This window comes from Engystomops pustulosus, chromosome 10 (assembly GCF_040894005.1).
Source record: "Engystomops pustulosus chromosome 10, aEngPut4.maternal, whole genome shotgun sequence".
In the NCBI taxonomy this organism is placed as follows: domain Eukaryota; kingdom Metazoa; phylum Chordata; class Amphibia; order Anura; family Leptodactylidae; genus Engystomops; species Engystomops pustulosus.
Window position 1 is genome coordinate 9810704 of NC_092420.1, and position 17624 is coordinate 9828327.

The 17624-nt window shown below is 44.2% G+C and overlaps 1 protein-coding gene across 1 annotated transcript; it reads right to left on the bottom strand.

Annotated features, from left to right (window-relative positions):
* Positions 1-7250: 7250 nt before the first annotated feature.
* Positions 7251-16798, bottom strand: UQCRC1 (ubiquinol-cytochrome c reductase core protein 1). Its single transcript, XM_072127048.1, has 13 exons — positions 16644-16798; positions 13423-13563; positions 13033-13119; positions 12152-12281; positions 11850-12048; positions 11601-11680; positions 10746-10861; positions 9572-9715; positions 8557-8717; positions 8327-8412; positions 8156-8244; positions 7626-7701; positions 7251-7515 (listed from the first exon to the last, which is right to left on the bottom strand). The coding sequence occupies exons 1-13, from the start codon at positions 16740-16742 to the stop codon at positions 7451-7453; spliced, it is 1473 nt and encodes a 490-aa protein (XP_071983149.1). The 5' UTR covers positions 16743-16798; the 3' UTR covers positions 7251-7450.
* Between the last annotated feature and the right edge of the window lie 826 nt (positions 16799-17624).

The following is a 17624-nucleotide window of genomic DNA, read 5'->3' on the forward strand; positions in this document are numbered from 1 at the left end:
GACTGTAAGCTCTTGTGTCACCCCCTCATCCTCATAGACTGTAAGCTCTTGTGTCCCCCCCCTCATCCTCATAGACTGTAAGCTCTTGTGTCACCTCCTCGTCCTCATAGACTGTAAGCTCTTGTGTCCCCCTCATAGACTGTAAGCTCTTGTGTCACCCCCTCATCCTCATAGACTGTAAGCTCTTGTGTCACCCCCACATCCTCATAGACTGTAAGCTCTTGTGATCAGGGCACTCTGTAATGTAATATTATACTTGTATATGTCCCCTATGATTTGTAAAGCTACGGAATATGATGGCGCTATAGAAATAAAGATTATTATTACCAAGGAGAAAGACTTCACAGAAATCCTCCATACGGACAAGGCTGTCACCTGACGACTCTGGATGGAATAATTTTCTACACTGATATCTTAGGAGCAGCAGGACTGTGAAATATATATTTATATTCCATGAATGTAACTTCTCCAAGTGCACTGGGGGTGTTTCCTCACACTGCTGTGCTCTGCGCTCTTTACATATTTATTTCCTCCACAGCCCCTCTGCTCTGAGTAAAAGTTGCAGCAGACTTCTGAAGGCATACTACAGCAGTCACTTAGAGCAAAGGAGCTGTTTTGTGCAGAGAGCACAGCAGTGTGAGGACAACCCTGGAATATAAATATTTCGCGGGGATGACCCCTGCAGTCTGCGTGGTCAAACTTGCTGACAAGTTCCTTTCATCTGCTCTTCCTGCTTCTTGCCGGTGACCCCACAGTAACCTCCGGATTTTTTCCCTCTTGCTCTCATACCATACAATAGGTTGATGACCTTTTTCCTTCGGAGACAATAGTTATCTTATTACACGGCCTCCAGCACCATGTTTGATGGTGAGATCCATCTCCTTTAAGTGGATAATGGCCACCCAAAAATTTTTAACTTTTAATTAGAATTCCCGAATAATTACACAGGGCTTGGTTTTAGGGAACGTCCGAATCTGCGGTGAGAAGCCGTCTTACTGGGCACACATAGGGTTAAATCTACAGGAAATCCACAGTTATTACAACCCAAATCTTCAACACAAATTTGATGCTGCAGATTTTGGGCAGTGGATATCCGAATATTTACACTTGTACAGCTGTCGTCTTCCAACGGGGTCTTGGGTTTAGTCATTAGCGCGGAGGATCACAATAACAAAGAATAAAACTTTTTTGGTGGCAATTTAATAAAGAAGTTTACTACACCAGATCTCTGGCCGTTTAATGTATGCAGCTCTAATGCGTATGAATGTGTCTCTATGGTTACAGACTACAAACAGCCTGATTTTGCAGTCAAATGTTATTGGGTGCTTTTTGGCCCCACATTGTTAAAAAAAAAAGAATGTTTTATAGAAAATACAATAGGTACTTTGTTATGTTACCACACATAAGAATGCACGGGAGCTGTATACACAATACGGCAGGAGCTTTTTCACACTAAATTCACACTTCAATAGTTTTATTTGGGTGCACCGAATCAATCAGTAAATCTAGGAGACGTGGAGGAAGATTTATCAAAAATGTCTGAGGTAAAACTGTTCTCGCTGCAACCAATCAGAACTCGACTTTCATTTTCCCCCAGGCTATTTTTAAAAAAGAAAGCTGAGCTCTGATTGGTTTCCATGGGCAATGTGAACATTTTTACCTCAGACACTTCTGATAAATCTCCCCTTATTTTTAAGAATTAATTTCTGGCAAAGATGGGTAGCAACCAATATGGAAGCCAGAAAAGTAGGATTCTCATTCAGCTTGTACAAAGACAATGTACATCACTAGGCAGAATTGCCCCTCAGAGACCCTGGGATGACAACTAAGGCCCAGTTTTGACAGCTGAGGCCTAATCTAACGTAGGCCTGTGTGAGTGTCCATAGGCAACCAATCAGAACTCAGCTTCCATTTTTCTATAGCAGTTCAGTAAAAGGAAATTGTGCCCTGATTGGTTGCTATGGGCCCTCAGGCTTCACAGTTGGTTGCTGTGTTAGGCCGGCTGTATGTAAACAATGGAAAATCCATCCATGTCCTATCAGTAAAATACTGATGATATTTAATGTGATTTTTATCCGTTTTATGACTTTTAATACTTTCCATCTGCCTATTTTTGTTGTCCAATTGTGTCCGACTTTCACATCTCTGGGCAACTTATGCTTATTTTAAAGCGTTTGCTCGCTACATGTGCGCGAATAACAAATAAGATAAATTATACGGGGCCTCAGGGGGCGGAGCTTGACATGGGACGCCAAAGTGAGTCCATGCGTCGCGCTCCGCTCCATCACGCAGTAGTTGGATACTGTAAATCGCCATTGAGAAGTAATTGCTCCTTTATGACTTTTACAAGAACGTAAAGGGTAACAGCCGAGGACATAAAACACGATGATTACAGGACGTCTGTGCCGCGCTCTCACTAAGTACCGGATTTTTTGTGGTGGGGCAAGACCCCCCCACTAATGACACTCCAGATAATTATACAGTCTCGCAGTGTTTCATGTAAAATTATATGATTATGCGGAGGTGTCTTGCAGCCCCAGAAAGATGATAATGTCTCAGGAATGCAGCTCCGCTCCAGGGCGAACATTGCTTGGGACTCCGTGTTTCGTGATCAGACAGGGGAAGGGTCTGCACTGCGGACCCCCAGGGCTGAGTAGCTTCTATGTAGATCACTGAGGACAAAGTATTTAAGGTAATCATTCGTAATAGGAAATTGTAATTTTATTATTTGGATTCATCATAAATTGCCACGTCGTTAATGTAGCGTGACTGTGATCCCAATGTTCTGTTAATAAATCGCTTAAAGGGAGATTCTAGAAGTTCTTGTGCGTCATGATAATGGATTGGAAATTCTCCTGCATCTCTATGGAGGCAGAATCCAATAAAGCGCAGGCTCATATGTCCAAACACCCTATTTTAAAGACTGGTGGGGGTCCCAGCGGTCCAAGCCCCTTGTGATTTACCGTTTATCGCCTTATCCAATGCATAGGCAATACTAACTAGCTAATAATTCCCAGGAAAAATATATCTTTATCATGGATGGAGTTTAGTTTTTCTGATACAGAGCTCCAAACCCTTACCAAAGATATAGTTTTAAATTATTGTTCCTATAATCACCTCTAGGGGGAGCTCAGGAGTGAACAGAATACAATTTAGCTATCAGTCTAAATTACTTATTCTCTATAATCTCCTTTTAATGGCTTAATAGCTGGTGGTCATAGACAATACCTCCAGGACATGGACAGCTAATCATTTAAATGGCAACATGTAATACTATATTTTGTCTAGGAATTGACAGCAATATGTGCGATTGCCAGGATCTAATAAAAGAAAAAAAGTTATGAAATAAAACCCCATCTACTTGTTGATTGTTTCCCTCCCTTATATTTTTGTACTGTGTTAGTGTCATTTTTCCAATGTGTCATCACAATGGGGGTCTGATTCGTTTTTATTCACGTGTTACCCAAATATTTCCGATTTGCGGCGATTTCCCCTGAATTGCCCCGGGATTTTGGCGCACGTGATTGGACTGTGGCGCATCGGCAATGGCATGCACGCGATGGAAGTCGGGGGCGTGGCCGAACAAAAACCCGACAGATTCGGAAAACCTGCCACATTTAAAAAAAAATGTGTCGCGGAGCTTGCACTTACCTTCACTAGGAATAGGCCGGTGAACTTGAGTGCGTTCCGATGCTCTTCAGCGCAGAAGTAAATCTACCCCAATAACTTTTATGACCCCAACTTCAGACAATGATAGGTAGACGGTGCAAGACTTTACACATTTCTGCTGCCCCCTGCTGGTCCAGGCTCGAATTCCATGCAGATTTGGATGTGATTGGAGTACAAGTCAACATTCTGTACAATGTAACTCTTCATAGATTTAACCATAGAATCACGTTCAGAGGAAGAAGCCGGCTGTGCCAAGCCAAGGGTTGATAGAACACGGGTTCTGCCGTAATGAAGTCATTAGTATCTGTGTATTTTGGCCGCGGCATATTGTAGTATTCTGTGGAAACCCGGATTCTTACCAAGCTTTGTCACTGCGGTTATATTTTACAGCAAAAATTACTACAAATTAGGACTTGACACAATAATAAATGTTATAGGGAGCTGACACGACTGTGCACCTCTGCAGAACTTACAATATATTCAGACTCCTTAAAAGGGGTTGTGCCAAATTCCACATCCTGATCCATGGAGGTTCAAATACAAGGTAGGACAACCCCTTTAATGACAGTGATGAAGGTATGGGTATAGGTACATCCATATACCTTAGCATATGTGTCATCCAGGACCCAGAAAAAGTTAAAGGAAACCTTTCACCAGATTTTACCCCAAAAAAACTACCAGCACCCCCATTTAGGGGATGAAATGTACTTTCTAGAATGCACCCTTTTATGTAAACACTCCTCAAAAGTCATGCTGCTGGTGTCATACTAAAAGGTAAGAATCTCATCTTGCTGACCACAAGGTTTGTGGTTCTGTGTGCTACAGAGCCAGAGATACAGGCAGGTAAGGACAAAGTTGGAAATTCAGATAAAGATCCAGTTTCTGGACATCTCTCTGGTTTGGTGGAGATTGAGATCCTTAATTGAGATGAGATTCGTAGTTTTGACACCCAATACCTTGTTTCTAGGTGCTTTATAACCAACAATATGGTCTTCTGAAGGAACTCTGCCCCCTGCAGCCTCTAAACTGGACTTCTCTGGTAAAATAGGACTCTTATCCATGACTTTGGGCAAGATTTTTTTTTTTATTTATTTATTTTTTTTTATAGGTAAACTGATGAGAATTCACATAAAAAGAAGGAATTTAAGAATGGATATTTTATACTCTGCCTGAAGGGGGCAGTAGTTTAATGGGGTAAAATCTGGTAATGGGATTCCATGAACTAAATAATCTTTTACAGTGTAATGGCAATTATATAAGCAGTAACCCAGCTTTCCCAGAATGTGATATAAGAGGGATAGAATTGTTATGAGGAACATGAGGATTCAATATGACACTGATCCCATAACTAAAGGCAGGATATACAGTGTAATGGGATCACAACGGCTGCAAAGAGCCTATAGATTTGTCATAAATTATTCACTGAAGTGTTCCCTCTCCCCCAGGTACAGGAGACAGTCCAGTGTTACAACTTGTACCTATCGCTGGGGAAACATAGTTTTGCAGGAAAAAAAAAAGTCAATGCCTGGAGAGCAATACAACAGATAGAGAGCAATACAGACATAGATGGTTAAAGGGACTTTATCAGGTGCAAAATCCAGTAAAAGCAAAGTGCAGAGGCCTTTAATAACAGTGGAAGAAAATCTTTGATACAAAATAGAAGCATTAACTTTTTTTAACTATGCAAATCAGCCTAGAAGTGCAATGGGGGCGGTGCCAGATTTTGAAGAATTGCATACAGGCTGCGTACTGCATACAAAAGCTGAAAACGTCAGTCATAGCTAATAGGACATCACTTCAAGAAGAGAGACAGGACACTTGCAACTAGATGATAGTTGGACCCGCCCCTAGTGCACTTGCAGTCCTGCTGATCACTGGGACTCCCAGCAATGGTGTGAATGGTGAAGCGTTACCATACGGACCTACCATAATGTCATGGAGTGGAGACTCCACTATGTGGTTTCCCATCAGATGGTGGAATTGTATGGTCCGTATTAGAATGAAAATTCTGTTCTGACTGCAGGATTAATGACCCAATACATATTTACATAATTTGATCATTCACTCGGTTGCACCCTCCGGCAGTTCATCTTTAGCCTCAGAGAAGGGGTTTTCTGCACCCAACAGGCCCCGTCCTGCTCCTCTCCTGCACCGCAGACATTCAGAATCCCTGGAAATTTTCCACAACTTCTCCACCTAAAAACTGTGGATACAATAAGACAATACACCCTGCCCTGGGAGGCTCAGAAATCTGTGTCTGTAGCCCCAGGAAACTTAGCTCCCGCTACAGTTAGCTGATACGTCTCAAGGAGCAGAGCCTGGTGCCATGCCAGCGGCGGGCCGGCACACAGGGCGTTGTCACCTGTTTCGGCAAGTACAATTATCTTGTGATTCATGAGGGTGGGTGGTTTTTAGCCTTTCTATGCCAGGCTTGGGGCCCCCGAGGGTGCGATCACATGCAGGGTTTTGCAGCATTTATACTGAGGCACTTTCCAGCTTTACTGCAGTGAATTGGACGCCACCAATAGTCATAGGAGCCGGTAGTAGTGGTGTAACTATACAAGGGAGGGTGCCAAAGCAATATTCAATAGAGCACCCCCTTTTAGTGGAGGTATATTATTTCAGACAGCAAGCCTGTCACATTACACTGCACATTCGATATGGGAAGACTCACCTAAGCTCGGACGCTCTCTCTTAAAGGGATTTTGCATAAATAGGGTCTGGTGGTTCTGGTCCCATCAGGAGGTTAGTTACATACTTGGTGCATTACAATCCCTGGCCTCAGCAGTTATGTATGAATAAATGGGACATTGCCATTGAGGCCAGTGATAGATGCTTAATGTATGAGACATCATCACTCCTGATCCAATGGCGCTGGAAGTACCAAAGACGGGTGAGCCCCGCTAGAAATAAGAGTGGCCTCAGCAAAAGATAGTGTATGAACTTTTAAAATTTTTTTGGACCCTTCAAATTTTGGAAACTCTAAATCCATCATATTGTTACAATAGAATATAACTGGGTGTAGATCATAGGGCTACAGGGGTGGTGGTGGGGGATTAGGGGGTGCAGCAATCTTTCTACAGTATATATTCTCTCTTCCTGAGTGCATTAGACCCCAGCTGCACATCGTCTCACATACCAGTCATCCCCACACGTGATTTATGCAAGCAGTAAAATAATCCTGAGCTTTGTAAAACAGAAAAAGTGACGATAAAATGTCTGCACAATCGTATAACCGCTCTTCTAACATGTCAGTACGTACCATAGAGACCTGGAACACAGCCGGGGGCTGCATCACTGCTGCTGTTACGGGCAGGGTAAGTCTGTTATACCGTAGCTACTGATTAATAAGTTAAGAGTGTGACCACAGGAGGGCGCTGCAGTAGAGAACATCTATAATGTGGCAATCTAAGTAGCACCACTGCAAAGTCCCACATGACACACTAGAGGGCGCCCATAACTTTCTTCATGCCATTGTCAGGAATTCTGGAGAACCAAACAATCCCTATGAAAGGAATACCACAAGCTGATTATTTCTTAGAATCTGAGTGTGAGCTTTATGGACAACACGACCAATCTCATCATTTAAATTAACTTTATTCCATGTCCTTTTGGCATTTCAGAGAATAGACAATGCACAGACAATCATGGCCGCCTTGCGTTACACAATCTGCAAACGTTCTACCTGGTGATGTGGTCGTCAGCAGCCGTGCGGCTTATACATAGAAAAACAACAACTCCTTTAGAGTTTTTCACAGAGCAACGTGACGTTTTATGGAGTTTAGAAGCGCAGCCAGTACATGGCGCTGCGGATGCGGTTGTAGTCAGGAACCTGCTCATTGGGACCTAAGGGAAGACGAGAGAGAACATTTACTGGTGACCAAGGCTTCTCTGCTGGTGGAGACCATTACCTGAAGTGAATGGAGAAGCCAAAACCAAAGAGTCGGGGAACTTACCAACTGATGCCACAGCGGGACACCTATCATACAGGTACTTAGAGGAGACGTCCCTTAGAGTCTTGGTATTGACGGCCTGTCAGGAGACAAGAGATTGATATTTCACGACCAAAGCAGGGTTGCTTCCTCTTCTACAATGCTTACAGTATAGCAATCTGGTAGCACATGTCTGCAAAGATGGCTACTATATACATAGTGAGGATGCTTAAAGGGGTTGTCCCAAGTTTCTGGAATCCCCTATCCACTGATGAGAATGGTGGTCCCATTCCCATTAATAGATAGGTCAAACCATTCATTCTTTATGGAATTGCCAGATATATCGTAGCAATATCTTGCAGTCCCATAGACAATGAAGTGAGTGTTGTGGTGAATTTTCAACCTGAAAGGGGAATAGGATCCCTGATCTCATGATTAATGGGGGCCCCAGTGGTTGAACCCCAACAATAAGCATGTCATTTGGCTATCCTGTGCACAGGGTACAAATACTTTAAAATGCACTGAACCCTGCAGACTAAGCATTAAATACTCACATCAATCCTGGAATTCCATTCCTCCAAGGAGATGCGCTGACCATAAGCCAAAACCTGACGCCCAATATCTTCACACACGGGGGTTGTTCCTACAAAATGAAACCACAAAATATAAGCAAGTGTTCAATGGATGCTATGCAATCTTATCCTACCACAAAGAATATCCCCTACCGTCCAACTGGGCCACCAGAGCGTTCTTCAAAGCCTTCTTAGCCTGGGCCAGTTCTCCGTCGGTTGCACTGGTGCAAATGCGCATCCTATGGAATAAATATTAGAATATTTAGCAATTACGACACAGTAGTGACCGGGCAATAGCGGAAGATTCTCAGATTTCACCACAGATTACATCAGACTGCAAGGAGAGCATAAAGACTGAAGCTCCCTTGATACTGAATACTTACCACTCTCCCTGAGCAATATGGAACATGTCTTCAATACTGTGTTTATCGGTCACAAAGTGGACTCCAAAGAGGCCGGTGTCAGAGTATCGAATATTGAAGGCCTGGAAACTCTGGCAAAGATTGTATTCAGCTGCAGTCCTTGCCACGTTGCTAGAAAGATTCTGAAAATAATAGAATACACAATGGTTGAGGAATTAAAACTCCCAACATGCTTAACAGGGGGTGTAAAATTAAACTACAGGGCCCCTAACCTTAAAGAGAACCTGTCATGCAAAATAACCCCCCTAAACTAAATATATTTTCATAAACTGCCATTAGAGAGCATTGCCTCTATCCCTTCATTGTCCCTCTACATGCCTGTAAACCTAAGCAATGAGGTCCTAAAGCTGTATGCAAATGACCTGTGAAATGTCCAATGAAGCATTAGCATATTCAAGCTGTCCACTATTCATGAGTGGGAGGCACAGCCACACCCCCAGTGCTTGACTGACAGCCTGTATAATGATGTGAGGCTGTATAATGATGTGCTTCCTGGTGCTGGTGGCCACGCCCCCTGCAGCCTGTGTGTGCATGTGTGTGTGTATAGGAGAGATACAGCAGCTCCAGGCAGCCATGTTACAGCAGAACATGTCAGATTCATGTGTAGCTGATGTCTGTGTCTCTCACCTGTATATTAGGAGGATGCAGCATGTCAACAGATACACTAACTATGCTTTACTATACATTACACACAGACATGAGCAGGGGGAGGAGAGGGGAGGGGTAACAGGGGTGACATCACTGCCTCTGACCATGTGACCAGCCTCATTTACATGATAAAAAATATGTGATTTTACAATGAATAATGTATGAAATAACTAGATAAAGGCTGGGATGGGATCCTTGTGAGCTGCTCCAACAGGTAGAGGTGACAGGACAAGTGACACAGACCTGATGACAGGTGTCCTTTAATAATTTCCTCAGAGAAACACCTTTTGGACCCTTTAGAACCCACTTAAACTTGCAGTATCCTTACCTTCCCACCACCGTATGTGGCATCATAGTTGCTAAAGATGGTATTAGCTAAAGCCAAAGCAACATTATCAGGACTGTTCACACCGGGTCCTTCCACTGCAATAGCAACGTGAGCCAGGGGTAGGTCGTCATTGCGGGCAGAAAGCTAAAAAGAGACACAAAAAGGTAAAATGATGGTAAATATATGAATAGAGCTCAGTATACTATACCCAGCAGGAAGGTTACTGGCTACTGGTGATACAGTCACTGACAAGCAAACTCACCACTTCAGAAAGCCGAACAACTACACTCATGGTTGGCCTGCAGTTTGTCAATGTAAATAGTTTTGCATATGATCTGCATACAGGAGCACGTGTTTAATCAAGACTATGTAAAAACTTGCATTCTTGATGTTTTGTGTTGGATATACTGGTGCCATAATATCTGGTTGTGTTAGTGCTCAAAACTAGAGCTGTTGGAGTCCGTCACCATTTTGGTGGGGTTGGAGTCCTGATTAAATAGACAGCCTCCTTAAATATATTTAAAAATAAATAAATTTTGAATGAATTATAAAAAAAATATACTATGAAATTTCCTTTAAATGTCTGCCTTGCTCCTAATTTAAGGCAACACACATTGTCATACTGCTCGACTTTAAGGGGCTGCACCAGTAACAAGCCCCATGACTGCACCAACAACTAAAATACAGCAATAAGTAAGAACCCAGGTGCAGCACAGTACAGTACAGCGGACAAGTATTTACCCATCCAGGTCCTCCAGGTAGGAGAGCACCCAGGACCGGTAGCAACTTCTAAGCTGCCATCAGTTATGGAAGGACTCACTGGACTGTTAGCAGGGTGCCGCCCACAAACCAAGGCTTGAGAGGCTACATGTGGCCCGTCACCCATGGGTTGTGCACCTCTGCTCCAGGCTTTTAATTGAGAGGAATGTGGCTGCTCAGTAGTGGCTCCACCACTACAAATCAGAGGAATAAGGCACTGGCCCGCATTTATATCGCTACTGCTAGAGAGACTGGGAAAACAGCTCTGTGGAGTCTGTGACCATTTTGGTGGTGTTAGACTCCTCAATTTCCCCAAATCTGACTCCAGGTTAGCTAACCAGCTCTGCCGTCCTGCTCATAACCTGAAGTATAAACGGATAATGGTAATACAATACGGTCTGATCCAGATACTCACTGCACTTCCAGTAAACCGGCACGGGGAGAGCACGGGGATGACGTCGTTTTCATACTCAGAGGAAAGTCCACTAAAGTGTCTTGAAGCAAGATCACACAGCTCCTTGTGATTTATTCCTGATAGACATTAAATGTAAAACAATTTGTAGTAACAGTGATAAAAGTAATAATTGCTCCAGTATAAAACCAAAAGTGGTTCAGAGAAAAGGGGAGTGGGTTTGAGAGAGAATTTTTCCAGGACTAAAATATTAATGACCTAAGCTTAAAGGGGTTTTCCCACGAAACATGTTAGACCCTATCCACAGAATGATCGTGGGGGTCTCCGTGACAGGGTCTGCCGTTCCCCAGTCACTCCCCACGATAACTGCAGCAGCTGGTCACGCGTGGTCGTACTGCCCCGTACATCACTATGGAGCTGACAGATATTGCCCGGTGCCATTTAGGCAATCTCCGTCAGCTCCATAGAGATGAATGGGGCAGTACGACCACACGCGACCGGCTGCTCCAGGGGTCCGACTGGGTTGCATCATTGAGACCCCCACTGATCAGAAAGTTAGACCCAATTCTGTGGTTTTTCGTGTTAAGAAATCAATATCAAGTGGATGTAGCGTTTGGATAATAGCCACAGCCTCTTTATAGTTCACCAAGTATCACCTCGTATAGTAGCTGTGCTTGGTATTGAATCCAAGCATCATTCACTTGTATGGAATTAAGCTACAAGTAGGTCACATGACTGATAACTATGATGCTACAGGACAGTGAAACATCAATAAGTGTCCACTACTGCTTTAACCTGATCCAAGAGGGTTTCAAGGTGTCAGTCCCAACAATCTGATATTAATGGTTGTAGAGTTACCTCCGGCCGCTGCAAGGACCATACGAGGTGCCTTGTAATGTAGGTTGATGTACTCAAGAAGATCGGCCCGGGTGAACTTCCTGTAAGAGAAGATCTGTAAACATCCACTCACATAAGAGCACACAACCCACTACCATCATAAATCACGAAATAGATTCTAATGCAGGTTTTATATAGCTTGCCCAATTTAAGTATTGCTATTTTAATATTCTTATCCTCTCCCAGCTCCTTAAACACAGAACCACTCACTTTATATTTTCCGATGGCCCCACAACTGTCCTGCTAAGGGGAGTTGATTGATAAGCAGTTGCATGGAGGTAATCAAATGTCACTTCTTGGAGGTTTGAGTCCAGTTCCTCCATCTCCCTCAGCACCACTTCACGTGTCTTCTCGATCTGGGCGTCCTCTAGGCTTTTATTCTGGACCACATCAGCCAGAATCTCAACAGCTAAAAACAGAGGATGTAGTCATAGAAAGGACTTCATGGACTGGTAAAGATTTACCTACTTGTAAGACTGTACAATGTAAAGTCCACACGGAGGTCTCCATACCTTTAGGTAGATCCTTAGATAGAGCCTTGATGTAGATAGCCGTCTGCTCACGTGTTGTGTATGTACTGAGGTGAGCCCCAATGCTCTCCACTTCTTGTTCTAGGGCGGTCTGGGGACGCTTCTTTGTTCCCTGGATTAAAAGGCAGGGATTACACAAATATCCCATATGAATGAGAAGTTTACTAATGGGTAAATTGCACCCTATAAAGTCATGGCATATGTTTGGATACACTTTAAAATCAGGAGTCAGAGATCCTGTCTGACCTTGAGAATGGAGAATGCAGCGTCTAAGTGTTCTGTGCTGCTGGATAATCAAGTATGTAGGGAACTGTAAGTGGCATCCACAGCAGTTAGTCGGTGTACCTCTGAGTAGAATACGGCTACATGTACACAGACATAAGCATAACTCAGGCTGCAAACAGGTCCCAGGTGTCAGTTTGTGGCCATGTGTCATTGCTGTGTGTAATCTACTCACAATAAGCAATGACTGCAATTAAGACTGCTTGTGCCACAAACTCGGGTAGGAATAGGACCTGCTCTGAATTTTGCAGCCTGGTCTGTATAAACCATGGGTCATGTGTATGGGCCCACAAGAATGATATTGTTTTCATGTGATATCTGTTGAATTAGAGGATAGCACATGCTCAAAAAATTAAAATCTTGGGATTTGCGAGAGTCCCAGAGGTCAGGACCCCATAATCATAAAGTGATTGCATATCCTGACAATATTCTATCACTTTATAACATGGCAATAACCTTAAAAGGTATAAGACAGGTGAAGGAGGTTAGATGGTGATCACATTGGACCACAGAATGGCCAGTGACATAGACCTTAGTAAGGAAGACAGCAGGAATATGGAAGGTAAACAGTTCTCTCTTACCTTAAAGGCCAGATGTTCCAAGAAGTATCCCGCACCGTTGTTCTTTTCATTTTCATAGCGGCTGCCGGCTGCTATCCACACACCAACCTACAGACAGACAGAAGTCAAATGTAATGTCCACACAAGCTCCTAACTCCAACAACTAGAAGCCCTCTGCTTGTGGCGAGTGACTGGATTCCTCTACCCAGAGGCGTAAAACTTGTTCTATTCATGTCCAACTGTCAGGAGTGTAAGATACATTAACGGTGGGATGGATGTTCTCAATCACTGACAGCAATCAGAGATGTAGAGAATGAAGCGGAGATCAAAATATATGAAAAAGCTCTCTGGGGTTTCAGTAATTATTTTATCCATCACTTCCTGCCACCAATGGCCACCAGCAGGACTTACCGTACAGGTAGGTTGTCCAGACTCTTCAGAGGCGATGCGGAGTCCATTGTCCAGAGTGCTGATCTGAGTCTCGGGAATGTTAGCCAACGTCTGCGCATAGGACAACGCGCTGCGGTTCCTCTTTAGGCTTAACAGTGCGGGCTGGAGGGTAAATATACAGAAAATATTAATATACATGAAATCAGGTCATTATCACAAACCACTAAACCCATCATGAGACCCGACAGGGCGGTGCTTCAAGGGGTATTCCAGCCAGAAGCACTTTCCTATCCACTCATCTTATGCAGACTCAGAGGCAGGGATAATTCTGGTTAGAAGCTACCACATAACTGCATGGAATAACCCACATAGATGAGGTCTGACCAGTCACTGCCCCCTATAGGAGGGGCACATTGTGAGGGACACATACAAATAAAATAAGACAGAGTCATAACCTGGTGAGATGGAACAGTAGGAGGGGGAAGGGGCTGCCCACAAGAGCTTGCAGTCTATGAGAAAGCCCTGATATCTTTGGCTGCTAGTTAGATTGTACTTATACATTGTGACAAGTTCTGCAGCTGTATAGATCTGGGCAAATTCCCAGCATCACTGCAACTCCTCCTACTGCATATCCCTGGGGTCCTCGGGGGTCACACAATACCATCATACCTTGAAGTCATGCACTGACTCTATGGCTCATTCAGTTCTCCAGATTGCCTCATGTACTTACTTGCACCCCCTAGTGATGTGAGTGTGTGTATTCTATAAGGGGGAGCAGAAAACCAACCGCTGACCCTTCCGTGACATATAGAAATCTACCTGCCTGATACTTTTCTTTCCCAACGACTGAATTTGCTGCCAAGGGAAAATCCGTGCAAACTTCATCTCATGTATAAGCCACATTAAAAGGATTATTAAACCATATTTACCCACTGGGGTGTCACAGAGACCCCCAGGAATTGGTTCCACTTTAGCACAGCAGCCTAAATCTTTGTTTTATGAGTCTATGAGGAGCGCAAGAAACATCCATTAATCTCTCCTACTATAATGAGAAAAACAGAAAGAGAACTAGGCCTAGTCTTTATTGCTTCTATAAACCCGATCACACCCAACGTGTCGGCATCTTTCTCCAGAGCACAGGGCCCCGACATCAAATTTTAAAAACCTTTAACCTCTTAACGCTCTGCGCCGTAGCTCTACGGCGCAGAGGTATAAGGGATGTATTAATAGGGCTCACGGGCTGAGTCCTCTTCATACAGAGGTGGGGGTTTTTGCATTTTGCACAAAACCCCCACCGCTAATAACCGCGGTCGGTGCTTGCACCGATCGCGGCTATTAACCCTTTCAACGCCGGCGGCGTTTAAAAGACAGCGGCGCGCGGGCGCCGTCATCTTTTTTCCGATCGCTGCGCCCCCGAACGTCATCAGGGGGGCGCCGATCGGTTACCATGGTAGCCTCGGGTCTTCTTTTGACACGAGGCTACATGGCATCTGCAGTGGCTCATTGTAATGTATGACCTGCAAAAATGCCATATATTGCAATACTGTAGTATTGCAGTATATGGTAGGAGCGATCTGACCATCTAGGGTTAATGTACCCTAGATGGTCTAAAAAATAGTGGAAAAAAAAAAGAATAAAAAAAGTTTAAAAAATAAAAAAAATTAATAAAATATTAAAAGTTCAAATCACCCCCCTTTCACTAGAACGGATATAAAACATAATAAACAGTAAAAATCACAAACATATTAGGTATCGCCGCGTCCCAAAATGCCCGATCTATCAAAATATGACCTCCGAGGCGGGAAATGGCGCCCAAATGTCCGAAATGCGACTTTTACACCTTTTTACATAACATAAAAAATGAAATAAAAAATTATCAAAATGTCGCACAGACCTCAAAATGGTAGCAATGAAAACGTCGCCTCATTTCGCAAAAAATGACCCCTCACACATCTCCGTGCGCCAAAGTATGAAAAAGTTATTAGCGTCAGAAGATGGCAAAAATTTGTTTTTCTTTTTTGTACACATTCGTTTAATTTTTGAAAATGTATTAAAACACAATAAAACCTTTATAAATTTGGTATCACCGCGATCGCACCGAACCAAAGAATAAAGTAGGCGTGTTATTTGGAGCGAAGAGTGAAAGTCGTAAAAACTGAGCCCACAAGAACGTGACGCACGTGCGGTTTTTTTTCAATTTTTCCACATTTGGAATTTTTTTTCAGCTACGCAGTACACGGCATGTTAAAATAAATAACATCACGGGAAAGTAAAATTTGTTACGCACAAAATAAGCCCTCACACAGGTCTGTACACGGAAAAATGAAAACGTTATGGATTTTTGAAGTTGGAGAGCGAGAAATGAGCCGAAAAACCCTCCGTCCTTAAGGGGTTAAAATGTATGCGAATGAGCCCAAGGGGCTCCAGGCTGTTTTCACATCTATGGAGCCCCTAAGGCTAATCTGCATAATTGTGTGAAGAGTGGATTCTGACGGAGGGGGCACACACCAGTAGGTCAGTGTGCTGGGTTTACAATCCTTCAAAAATCCAGGGTCCAACTCAGGCCTTGTTCACACCTGCGATTGGGCCATCAGTTTAGGGGAGCGTAATGGAAACTAAAATACGGAAGGTCAACCATAGATCTTACATTTTTCATACATTTATACCACTGAGCCCTAGAGGGTCCTTCTACCACTCCAGCAGCAACAACACATTTCAGAGGTCACATCATCACGTCCTTTGCAGCTGTGACACTCAATGACGGGGACTGGATTTGTTTTCAAATTCCCTGTCTGTCACTTGTCTCCATGCATCACACGACCCCTTTAAGAACTAATCGTCCTCTGTTCCCCCTTAAAGGGATGCACATGTGTAGTAAAACAGATACACACAAACTATGGACGGCTGTGGCGCTGATTGTTATTTACTGTAGGATCTGCTGATATTTTCCAGTGGACACCTATAGTTCCACACTCATGGACTTCCCCTTTAAGTGCAGAGTGTAAGGGGTTAAATGTAACCGGACGGCGATGCCGGTGCTGTAATAATGAGGTGACTACAGCCGGTATATCGCGGCCTCCTCTCCTCGTACTCCGGGTCCCGCCGTGTCCTGGGACTGGGTGACCTTCACCTCACACACGGGCGGCCTCTCCTCACAGCTCCCGTAGGCCCCTATAACCGCGGCTACCACCTCCTGCGTCCTCCCCGGGCCCCGCCACCTCCCTGCAGGAGCCTGTACCCACCGAGCGGCCGGAGAAGAAGGCCTTGCCCGCAGCGCTCCCGGCTCTGTACACGGACGCCGCCATCTTCCAGGTGACAGTGAGACAGACCGCAGCGCGCATGCGCCGCCAGATACAGGGAAGGCAATGTGTGACGGGATGTGCTGCGCCTCTCAGAGCGCCCTCTGCCGCCCGGAGGCCTGTACTGCAGGGGGCTCATTCATGATGGTTTACAGGAGTTTTATAAGAATATTATGTCACCGATCACAGTACGGAGGGGAAGATTTATAGGACAAAGATTTTACTTTTATATGCCATAGGAGAAACTTTATCTCTGTCCTGCCTGTGGTTATTATGAACTCCAAAGACAAAGGTGAAATTGCAGACTAACCTCTGCTGATCGCAGGACAGGGCCAGGCAACCACTGGAGGACGTCATCTATTGCAGAGTGAAGAAGATCCCACATTGTTCATTATACAGGGCACGACCTCTCACTCCCTGCAGCTTGTGGGCGGGGCCTCAACCCAGAGCAGAGGAGCCAGAAATGACAGCTTCTCTAAGAGACTGGTGTGTCTTAGTTTCTGCTCTCATCCCGGTACCGGGAGCCATTTTTGGCTAAAAGGGTTAACTCAAAAGTCACCTTACAACTGCAGGGCGGTTTAAACCCTAGATAAAGATCTCTTACATTTGGCCTTCCTGGGTTGGGCATACTAAAATGGACATCTAACCATCGAGGTGACCTCCGCAGGAGTCCAGTGACCAGAATTGACAATGAGCGCTCGGGGTAAGTTTACTTTATTGTCTGCCCCAACCGTCACTTCTGTTTCACTGGCTGGAAGGACTGGGTAAGGTCATTTCCTTGTCTGATATTATGTACTTTGCCTCTAAATGTCCATATATGACAGTATGCTCACTATAATTGTGGCAAAGGACCACTTGTATGGTGACTGACAATGAGTCTGTGATGTTAGCTGAAGATTTGAGACGGGAAGGAGTAACCCTGAG